The following is a 12,067-nucleotide window of genomic DNA, read 5'->3' as shown; positions in this document are numbered from 1 at the left end:
GCAAGAAGAAGACCTGAAAAAGGCAAACATAAGCAAATACCATCAGCTGGTTCCTTTATCGCTGTGCTGCATTGGTACTTGTAAAATACTACTCTCTCAGTCTTGGACTTGTAAATAAGTATTCCCTCGGGTAAATAAGTAACCCCCCCCCCCTCCTTAAACTTCAAGATATCCAAGTCATGAAAAAACTTAATGAACTTAAAACAAATAAAATGGCCAAGAAGAAGACACTTAATTGCCTCATGGAAGCACATTGGTGAAGTTGTTTTTAAATATTCAGAACCGTAACAATAAACTAAAAGTATTAAAATTTGCGAAATGTTAACGTTAAAAAATTAAAACATTTAACTAAAAAAGTTAAAAATTAAAGTGGAGTTTTATGAGCAGCCTTTACATACATTCGAAGAGGAACATCTTTTACTGAGGGGAACACAATGCATTAGTTTTAAAGATCACTACACGTTTTGTTGTTTATTTGTTTGTTCTAGAAAGTATTAGATAGTTTATTATTTTAGGGGTACTTTTTTTTACAGCTCTAACTGTAAAAGTTCCGTAAAAGTTTCTTAAGTTTCAGATTATCAAAAGAGAGAGAAAGTAAATAAAATGCAACATGTTAACAAGTAAGATAAAATGTTTTACAGTCAACTAGAATTGTTTGAATTCCATCAATATTATTCAATTATAATCCTCAGGCTCCCTGAACAGAGCACAAATTGGGAAATATTCCTCGAATTCTCAATAAAGAAAGTTTCTTTATCGAAAAGTAACTGAGCTCTAATCGTTTCTTAAGATTTCGAGGCTTCAAATACAAGTTTCTTGTTAAAAAAAACACAAAAAGAAACGTGTATGTTGACCTTATGTAGAAGTTTCTTATAAAAAAAAGAGTTTCTTATTAAAAAGAAACTGTGTATTGCGCTCAAAATATCGCACTCGTAGTTCAATTGGGCCATAAGTGTAAAATAGTAAAATCACAGAAAAAAACAAAGCAAACAACATTTTAAAGCTAGTGTAAAATTACTCACAATCTTTATTTATTTTTTATTCAATTATAGTTAAATTTTATCAAGAAGTAATTGTTTCAAAAATTTACGATTTTTCCATAACATAACTCAATTACGAGATTCACATAAAAAACAAAACAAAAAAAAAAGGTGATTGCGTTATTGCCAGACCAAAAACGACAAAATATATTTTCAGCTAAGTGTAAAGACAACTTAAGACTTAATTCTTACTTTTAATATGTTTTCACATCTTCAGGTAAAACTTGGAACTGATGACAGTATCGTCTATTGATGCTTGTGTATGATGCTTGTGTAATGGGAACGAGGAACTGTTAAAAGTAAGCTTTGGTATGATTAGAAAATTTAAGTTTTATCATATTTAGACTGGCTCTCCCAATAACGCAAGTAAATGAAGCATTTGTTTTGCCCAGCAGTTATCAGTTCGTAACTTGATTTTTAGTTTTTAAAAATCTTTAATCCTAATTATCTGTTAATATTAGATTTAAATAAGTGTGATTATAAATATTTTTTTTATACTGCTTCTTTTTTTTTTTACTTCTTTTTCTATTGATTCACAAAATTTGAAATTTGGTTCACAAAATTGATTTTTAATCTCGATATATACCCCAAAAAAAGACATTTGCAAAATATTTAAAAAAAAAAAAAAAAAAAAAGATATTAGGATTTAAATTTCTAAAATCCTGCACCATTTTTAAGTGGAATTGAAGCAAAACTTCGGGAATTTGCAATGACAACGAGATTTGTTTACTTTGCAATTTAACTTGTTTACTTGGAGCATAAATGAATTAGCAAATGTGCTTCGAATTTCGTAGAACTGTAGTAATTTACTTTGTCATAGATGTTCAACAAGTGGATTGATTGTCGATTTTATCATTAGGACGACAAGCGTATTCGCATACAGTTTCATGACAAGCGCGTCCGCGTACGAGTTTTGTAATTGAATTGCGTGAAGAAACTATTTACGGCGGATTTGATTGACGTAGTTTATTTGATATGTTGTAAATATAGTTTAAGCGGTTTATTTTATGAGCATATTTGAGATTCTTTGTATAGTATAAATTGAAGGAAAACTTTTTGTAAAGGGAATTTTAAGGAGAAGAGAAAATGTAGAGCTGAAACGTTGTGTTCGCTGCGAGAAAACAACAAGTTTCAAGCACGAGCAAAGTTTTGCCATGCTCAAGATAATTTAGTATTTAAAGGTAGGGGTTTGCAGAATTCGGTTAAAACTTTTAACTCAACTTTTGAACCGCCGACGGTGCGAAGAAAGAGAGACGATAAAAAGCTAGACGTCATAAAATCATTACTAAAATCAACTTTCGTGTAGAAAATGCCGAAAATAACTAAAAAGTTGAGTTGCATGAGACTTTAAAAAAGATGTTTATCATAGTCATGTAATATGACAAACTTTGGCAATAACAAAGTTTGTTAATGCGGTCCGTTATAAAAATTCCTGATTTTAGACAAGAAAATTTGGAAACGATCTTACCTAACACGTGACAACTAAAAATCCAGACAAGCTTTGTAGCTTCATAATGTTTAACAAAGTTTTATAATTTTATAATCCTACTTTTCATATTGCAAATTTAATCCTAACAATAAAACATAGTCTTTATTTTTTCAGAACCTTATTAAACATGTCTAAAAGCTTGAATAAACAAAGAGGTACTCTCAAAACGAGTATACGTTTTTTTGGATTTGCATCCAAAAGAGGACAATACGTTTATTATTAATCACTTTGGCATGGAAAATGTCCCTAAATCGACCATATACGATATACTGCAACGAAAGGAGAACAATATAGGACCAGAACGAAAGGTCGGAAGTGGTCGGACTTCAAGAAAAATGCCTAAGAAACAGATAAAACGCGTAGAAAAACCAATCAATGAGAAGAATGGTGTTTCACAGCGTAGCTTAGCCAAGAGATTTAATGTTTCCCAGCAATATATATCCAAAATTATCTACGAAAAGAAGAGCATTTGTTATCGTAGAAAACTAAAGCGTCGAAAAGAACGTCGGCTCAGAAACCGGCTGTGGGTCCTTAGCGCCGAAAATTTGTTGCACTTTTTTCGGGAAAAAATTGTGATCATTGACGGCAAGTCATATTTTAAGGAACATCCATCTCTCTGGCAACGATATTTAGAACTGTTGATCCCGACGCAACGTCTAATAAGGTTAAGCTCAAAAGAAAAAGCAAATATGAGCCAAAATTATTAGTTTAGATAGCCTTGTCTGAGAAAGGAGTCTCAAAGTATTAGATCGCTCTTTCGGGCCAAGCAGTCCACAAGGACGTGTATATTTCAAAATGTCTGTTAAATCAAAGTTCACAAAAAAAATTGTGACGAAATTGTGTTCTAGCGTGATCTAGCTTCCACACACTATTCAAACCGAGTGCAAGATAAAGTTCCAAGAGACAAAAACCCTGTTAATGTGCCCGAATTGCATCCAATTGAGGATTTTCGGACGGAAATCAAAAGATTGGTGTATGCAGATAATTGGTAAAGCGTGTACACGAAATAAATGTGAAAGAATAAGCACGCCATTTTTTTTCAGTGGTTGTATTAAAATCTTTTTAATTGTTTTGTATTTTGTTTACAACGTGTTGTGGTTACAAAAAAATATGTTAGTTTTTGGATTTAACTTGAAATTAGTTTTAAAAATGACAAAAGAAGAAGACGTAGGAGAAAAAATTATGCACAAATATTTACAAAATCCTAATAGTAGCTACAATTCGATAGCAAAATCGTTGCAAATACATCCATACACTGTTAGTCGAGTTATTCAACGTTTTTCTCAAACAAAATCGATCAAACACAAATCTGGTGGTGGAAGAAAGGAAGGTTTTAAAGATATAAAACTAGTTAGAAAACTGGTTAACAGTTTTAAGAATCCCAAGCCTTTCACTCAGGGAACGCGCAAAAATATATGGAATTTCTCATAGTTTTGTTGCAAAAGTTAGAAACAAACATGGTTTTCATTCTTTCAAAGCACAAAAAGTGCCCAACCGTTCTGAAACCCAACATAAAAGTGCAAGAACCCGCGGCAGAAAGTTGTATGACAATTTTATTTCTAAAAATTTCTGTTTTATTGAAGATGATGAAACTTATATCAAGTACGATCATCAACAAATTCCTGGTGCTGTTTATTATATTGCCAAATGTAGAGGAAAAGCAGATAAGAAATTTAAATACACAAAACATGACAAGTTCGCTAAAAAAAAAGCTTTGATTTAGCAAGCTATTTGCAGTTGTGGCAAAAAATCAGCACCTTATATTTCTCAGTCCACACTTTCTGGTCAAATATATGTTAAAGAATGTTTACAAAAACGCCTTTTACCTCTCATTAAATCACACAATAACAGACCTGTGTTCTGGCCTGATTTAGCATCAATTCATTATTGTAGACTAGCTATGGAGTGGTATAAAAAGAATAATGTGAAATTTGTGCCTAAAACAGAAAAACCTCAAAACTGCCCAGAATTGAGAATAATTGAAAAGTACTGGGCTATTATTAAAAGAAAAATGAAAAAAACAAAAAAGCTTTGCAGAAACATTAAAGATATTAAAATATCATTTAAAAAAGCATCAAATAGTTTTGATTCTTATTCTGTGCGCAAGCTTATGGGTATTCTTGTTAGTATACTTTTTAAATTAATAAAACTGTCCGTTCAATGATATTTATCTTCAAATTTTGTCCGGATTTTAGTTGTCACGTTATTTTTACCTCAAATTTATGAAAGCTTGTTTTCAATCTAATATCACTTAATAAACAGTTTTTAATAGGTACATCCTATGCACATCGTGTTCTCCTAAGAAATATTTCACTATGAACAACAACAACAAAAAAAAATCTGAATTCAATTTAATTTAGTTGTTATCTGAACTTAAAAATGTTATTTTTCTTCACTTAGAAACTTGGTTTGGAAAAATAAGTAAAAAAAATGCGAGAAATGTTTTTCTTCCGTGAAACTTTAAACTCAGTTTATTTCTAATATCAAAGTAAATACATCATAGCACTTCCACTCAATAAATATATTATTCCCACATCTGGCGGTGGAATGGCATCAAACCATCAAAAACCCAAGTTACTTTTGAGTAAAAACTAGATAAGATACAAAAAACGTCAACAATTTAAAAAAGTAATCTGAATATAAATTGGAAATTTTTTATCAGTAGACAAAACTCCCATGACAATTTTAAATCTCGATCATCCATATGGAAAGCGACGAAGATCTTTTTAATCTCGCCCAACCATGCGAAAGACGAGAAGGATGTTATTTGTTTGATTAATCAGCGAGTTTGCACTCAAAAAAACACTGTCTTGTCTAAATGATAACAAAAACTATACTTTAACAATTGTAAAAATATGATTTGAGAATTTTCGTCAGAAGACAGAAATCATGAGCTGCCACTAATTCATAAAAAGAATAGTCCATAAAAAGAAAAATCTCATAAATTCCTGATGATTTTTTCTCGCATCATCCGATTCGTTTACATATTTTAGAGATACTGAAACACAGTTTAAATATAAAAAATCTGTTGCAGAAAAGTTTAAAAAATAGGAAAACACAGCTTTTACTAGCGATAGAAACTCAATAGGAAGCCAGGAGTCTAAATAACTTTAGCGAACTGTTTCTCAAATTTAGCTCTAGGAATTCATTGGATAGCCTTCGGAACCAATCATAGCTTGACATCAAGTCAAAATCTGTGTCGATTTTTTTACCAAATCCTTGATCATGTAGCTGATTTGTTGGTTTTTGGATGATCATTTAACGATTTTTGTAAAAAATCAGTTGCTTTAATGCGGGATCGTCTTGCAAATAAAGTTGCAGTTCGAAGTCACCGTTTAGAAACTGTGAAATCATATTTAACACCGTTGTTTAAATTTCTGCGTACTCAGCAACAGCCTTCGTTTAAGAATTAAGAGCATGCTCAGGCTTACAATGAGTTTTTTAACCTTCCAAACCGTGTTTAATTCCTAATGGTTTTAGTTGCTCGAGATTTCTTCACTCTTAAACTTTGTATAAGCTTTGAAACATGAAACTGAGAGAAAATTTAATTTCGCTAAACCCTTAATTCTTGGATTATGGAACTTTTTTACAGAATTCCATTTTTTCTTCTTTCCCATTGTAACAAACAAACAAACAAAAAACAACAAAAAAAAAAACAAAAAACGGAAACTTTTCAGTTATTCTTCAATTAGTTGATTAATTTAATTGCAAACAACTGAGTTAATCAATTAATTGAAGACTTTTCGTAAAAATTCAGCCCATAAACTTTTCTTGCTAAGTTTAATTTTTTTCTTAAATAAAAGATTTTTAAAAATATTTTACATTAAATGCTTTGCTATCTGTAACATTCTCTGAAAACTTAAACAAAATGGACTGGAAAAAAATTAATCAGGAATTTCTGATTTTCTTTGATATCTATAAACTTTGGCCACTGCTTTTATTGAAAGTAAACTAAAAATAATATTTTTACTTAACGTCTTTGAAATATTGCTTTAGCGTGTCACTAAAACTTTTGGAGTATTTGACGAACTCTCTCTTATTTTGTTCCAAAGTCTGAAAACAAGAATTTTTCTGAACAGTAAATCATCAAGTTACTACAGGAAAAATTACAAAAAAAAAAACCTCAAAAAACAACAGCAAGTAAAATACCTTTCTGTATTCTTTCACTCTTCCTTGGTCTTGGTATGTTTTCAACACTTGGTTTACTGAGTCCAAAAGCTCTTTAATGGCACTAGCAATATCCCTAGTAAAAATATAATTTTAAATTAGTGAATTACAAACAACATAATAATTTGGAATTAATCTGTTTGTCTTGAAGCATTTTTAGAAATAATATAAATACTTGATTGTTTGAAGAAATTTTGATCTATCTTGAATTTCTTCTGGTATCTTTCCGAGAATTGCTTTTAGTTCTATATATATATATATATATATATATATATATATATATATATATATATATATATATATATATATATATATATATATATATATATATATATATATATATATATATATATAAAAATAATGCAAATACAGTTTTTTCTTTTTTTTATACAAGTTTAGAGAAAAACTGACCATTTGCTTTACGTTCCAACCTGATAAATTCTGGTTCTTGCCTTTCTATTTGAAAATCTAAAATATTCCAACCATTGTGCAAGTTATATACAACACACACACACAAACACATACACACACAAACACATACACACACAATACACAAACACACACAACACATAAACACACACAATGCACAAACACACACAACACATAAACACACACAATACACAAACACACACAACACATAAACACACACAACACATAAATACACACACAAACACACACATATACACACACATGTGCAAGAATATGAAAGATACCTTCAATGTCAGCATATGAACACCTCAGCAGTACTTCATTTATATTCATGGAGCAGCCATCTAAAAAACAAATCAACACTTTCTTGACAAAAGTGAGCCAAATAAAAAGATAATATTAATAATATTTAATCGTTATTTTATTTTTATATATATTTATTTTTTACATAATTAGTATTATAATGAAGGTTACCAGCTCTCAAAATTCCAGCTAATATTTCTTGACTGATACCAGGTATTGATTCTTCTGCCTGTAATTAACAATATGCAAAAAAATCTAACAAAAAATGTCCAAGTGCAAAATCACAGTGTGATTGAAACAAAGATAACCTGTTTAATTGAGACATTCATGGTTAACAAGTTAAAACTATGCAAGTAAAAAGAAAGAACTTTACATAACATTACAAAAAAGATTAAAACAAAATCACTTCATTAGGACTTTCATCAGTATTACATGTGTAAGTATTAATTTAATTATCAAAACTGAAGAAAGAATAAACTATGCAACATCATCACTTACAACAATGAACGCCTTGATAAGTTTCTGAATAGAAGCTTTTAAGTCTTTCCGAGCACCTTCATTGTCTAACTAAAAGTTTTTCTTACAATTATTTAAAATAAATTATATTGCAAATTACAATAACATGAAATAAACAAAAAAAAGAAAAGCAAAATTTAAAACAAGTAGAAAGCAAATTTTTATCAAACTAATTCCTATTGTTTACTTTAAAACAACAATTTTTTACAAGTATATGCGCTATAATATTTGGCCCCAAAAGCATGAAATAATTGTTACTTTAAATAGAAAAAGTGTTCTTAAAACCACCTGATGTGTAAAAGCCCACCATTATATTCAACAGTTGTAGATTTACTGCTGTATCTGCTTCTGTTGATAGTCTTAAAGAATCTCACTGTATTCAAATCTTGAAACTATTACCAATAGATAATTACATTTTACAAATTTGGTTTAACACATTTTAATAATTGCTAATATAAATGCACTTTAAAATCTATGTAGAAATATATTAACTTTAAAATGCATTTGCATATACTATTGAACTTATTGAAGTACACTTCTGTGTACTTTTTACCTTTATTTACTAAAATGATATTCACTTACTGTTAACATTTGGCAATTAGTTTGAGAAATATCTGATATTGAGTTGGCAGTAGAAGAAAAACGCTTAGTCTTTAATTTCAGATATTCTTTTTTTCATAAATTTTCAGTTATTGATCAATTCTTTGTACACCAAAGAAAGTACAATGCTGCTAGAGAATGGTGAATCAAATAACAAGAGAAGACTGAGAGAGTGGCATATATAGGGTGTCTGTTGCTCTATGTAAATGGGTAGCACAAGTATTTGTCAACTACCACAAGGATGCATTTATTTGCTGCAGTGGATTACAGAGACCCAACAAGTAAAATTAGTTCAATTTAATTTATAAAACTTAATGGATGAAAAAGGATGATTTATAAAACTTAAAAGCCAAGTTATCAAAGATTTTTCAACACTCACATGCACTGACATATACAGATTAAATTTGTATGCAATTTAAAAAATATTTTACTTACTGCTTTTAGAGCAGGCTTAATTATGGAATGAAGAGCTAAATTTGGTACAGTATTGGCTTCGTCTGATGCTGTTTGTGCCATGTTATTGTAGTTTTACAACTTGATAATTGAAACTGTGCATAGTCAACTTTAAATTCTGTGCATAAAGATATTCAAATTAATGGCAATATTGAAGTCTTTCTAGCCCTCTTTCTTTTAATTTATTTTAATTTATAATTATGAAAGAAAAAAGCCTTTAAATATAAAGAAATTTAGCACACATTAAAGCTTTTTTATCAAAGCAAAGTACACTAATAATTATAAATATTCAATTATGCCGAACAAAAAAAAACAAAGTTTTTGTCGGTACCGGCTTTTACATTATTTTAATTCAATTTTTTAAAATTGATAAATTTTATACCATTTGATAAATTAAAAATGCCGTACTTCGATGAACACACACCAGATATTGTAATTAAAAGTCTCTTTTGTAAATATGACAAAGACAACAGTGGTTTCATTAACATTGATGAGCTTTCAAATTTGTTAATTGACGATCTCGATCTTTCTTCTGAACAAGCTGAAACTTACGTTTACCTTTTAGATAAAGATGGAAATGGCAAGCTGTCATTCGATGAATTTAAGGCTTGGTTGAAAAGCGGAGAAAACTTTGTAAATGTAACAGACTCTTCTCGTTTTTACATTATGCAGAAGGCTATAGAATATTATAAAAGATATGATTTAGATGGTAGTGGATGGTTGGACAACAATGAATTTTCGCAACTTCATCGTGAACTTGGTGGCAATTCACAAAATTTAAAAGCTGCTTTGCAATCAATGGACAAAGATGGAAACAATAAAATATCATTTTTTGAATTTTTAAAGTGGTTGAATTGGATTGATTTGAAAAATTTGTAAGAAAGTTATATTTTTTTAAATAAGAATACATTTCACATGAATAGCTGATAAAGTACTATATTCTGAGCTCTTTGTGTGCATACAGCTGATAAAAAAAAAGAGCATTTTATAAACTGATTTATGTCTTGTCAAGCTCACTCAGTGTTAGTGTTGATTCTTTAAAATGTATAAAGTAAACATTTAATGTAAAAATTATACTTTTGTAATGGTTAGGGTTTTACCATAACCAGTAGTTTATTTTTATAATATTTTTTTATGTTCAGAAATATATATTATGTATTTTACTAAATACTCTTGGGTCCTCAAATAATTTTTAAATGTTTTTCTTGCGTGAACAAATCAATGAAAAGGGCTTAGTTATTGAAAACTTTTCTTTATCGAAAGTTTCTTCATAAACAAAGTTTGTTCTATCCCCAATAAACATAAAAACATCTCCAATCTAACCCAATGAAACAACAACAACAACAACAAAAAGTACAAAATTCTTGAAGTGATTGTTTATGTTGATTAAATTCAATATTTCATACAATTTAAAAAAAGAAGCAAAGTTAAAGTTTGCCAAAAAAAAAGTATTTTTATATCATTTCATAAGTTGTAAAAAGTAAAATATTAGCTTCTTTTCAATTTCAATCTGTTGCAGAAATGTTCTATATTTTTTGTTTGTTTGCTTTTTTTAGTAAATTATATATATATATATATATATATATATATATATATATATATATATATATATATATATATATATATATATATATATATAATCAACACCAGTTATTTTGAAGGTTACTTCAAATGTGGCAAATCATGTCTGCTTAATTCATCCTAAACATTTTTACCTGACAGACTTTAATGGTCTACCTATCGATAACCAATTATTATTTTGCTTACAGTTTCGAATTTAACTGCAAGTTTATCTGAATGTTGAATTAGAAATGTTTTAATTATTAAATTTTTTTAAAAAGATAAAAAGAAGAAACATTTTGAAACAAAGTATGTGCACCGTTGACATTCGTTAAAAATCAATATATTTTTATAATATCAATCCTCAGTGTTCTCAATTCTTTTCGATTCCCTCAAATTCAAGCTCAATTTCCTCAAACCCCGGTGAGAGTCTAACTTACCATTTGGTATATGTTAAATAATAATGTAGGGAAACTCATTTTGTCTTTACATTAAATCTTTTGTGCCCAAGGTCGAGCACTCATTTTGTCTTTAAATCTTCTGTGCCGCAATAAAGAGAATTTAGTTACTAGGGAGAGTCACATTTGCATGGTGTAGTTTTGCTTTTTTTGATGTGACTTCTCTTTGGGTGCCTTGAACAAAAAAAAATAGAAACAAAATTTACAGACTTGTAATTGTGTTGCAGAGTGAGAACATTCCATTGAAATTGGAGAACAAAAATGTTAATGTTGTAATTATGCGAATATTGAGCTTTAGATGATTGAAATAGCCTTAAAATAATATTTTTCGTTTTGGTATTTAAACTGGCGTTTTAGCTCGTGGGCTTTGCGACAGGAGGGAGGATAAAAGCACAGCCTCCCCACTTGAATTAAAAAACGAATCAGTCTGCTTAATCTAATACTTTTTTAATTAAACTTTCTATTTATCTAACAAAATTGTATTGTAAACAAACAAAATTAAGGTATTAAAATATTGTACGCATTTTGTTTTGGACGCTAAATTCGAGTTCGGTCCCCAAAATTCGAATTTGTTTTAACGTTTCACGTGTAAACTTTAATTAAAAGCCGCTTTTCTCTTTTATGATGAATTTTTTGCAATTAACATAAATAATGAAAAAGCTTCCTCCAAACTATCTGTTTACAAATCTTGGGGTTCTTATCAGGGCTGTGGAGTCGGAGTCGGAGTCGTGGAGTCGGAGTCGGAGTCGGAGCTCATTTTGGCTGGAGTCGGAGTCGGAAAAATTGTACCGACTCCGACTCCGTTTTAAAAAAAATCTTTCAAAGTTTCATAATTTTCATAAGGATTTTATATTTGTTACAAAACTACAAGTCCCAGAATGCTCTGAAAGCTGTAGGATATCCAGACACAATGGAAATTGTAGTTTGCAACAACTGGAGGACAAGGAGTTTGACATGTTATTTTTAGGCCTTTAAAACAGTGATAAGCAATAGGGTATTTTGCTGCTTATCACTGAGAATCATATATCACCTCCCTTGCGCTCTCCTCTAGC

At 29.6% G+C, this 12,067-nt stretch overlaps 2 protein-coding genes across 2 annotated transcripts; one reads left to right on the top strand and one right to left on the bottom strand.

Moving 5' to 3' along the window:
• Positions 1–4,971: 4,971 nt before the first annotated feature.
• On the bottom strand, positions 4,972–9,268 carry LOC145191276 (programmed cell death protein 10-like). Its single transcript, XM_090067219.1, has 9 exons — positions 8,980–9,268; positions 7,927–7,995; positions 7,600–7,657; positions 7,410–7,469; positions 7,108–7,164; positions 6,872–6,941; positions 6,679–6,772; positions 6,500–6,582; positions 4,972–5,343 (listed from the first exon to the last, which is right to left on the bottom strand). The coding sequence occupies exons 1-9, from the start codon at positions 9,058–9,060 to the stop codon at positions 5,256–5,258; spliced, it is 660 nt and encodes a 219-aa protein (XP_089923345.1). The 5' UTR covers positions 9,061–9,268; the 3' UTR covers positions 4,972–5,255.
• Positions 9,269–9,372: 104 nt separating this feature from the next.
• LOC145191360 (troponin C-like) lies at positions 9,373–10,186 on the top strand. The gene has a single exon (XM_080068439.2). It carries the CDS (start codon positions 9,397–9,399, stop codon positions 9,874–9,876), a length of 480 nt encoding a protein of 159 aa, XP_079924565.2. The 5' UTR covers positions 9,373–9,396; the 3' UTR covers positions 9,877–10,186.
• Positions 10,187–12,067: the final 1,881 nt, after the last annotated feature.

The sequence above is a fragment of the Hydra viridissima genome, unplaced genomic scaffold (assembly GCF_058129835.1).
Source record: "Hydra viridissima isolate aposymbiotic clone 2 unplaced genomic scaffold, HvirCarnegie_v1 scaffold_11, whole genome shotgun sequence".
NCBI lineage: Eukaryota > Metazoa > Cnidaria > Hydrozoa > Anthoathecata > Hydridae > Hydra > Hydra viridissima.
Note: the sequence above shows the minus strand (reverse complement) of the source record. Positions and strands in the feature narration are given on the sequence as shown.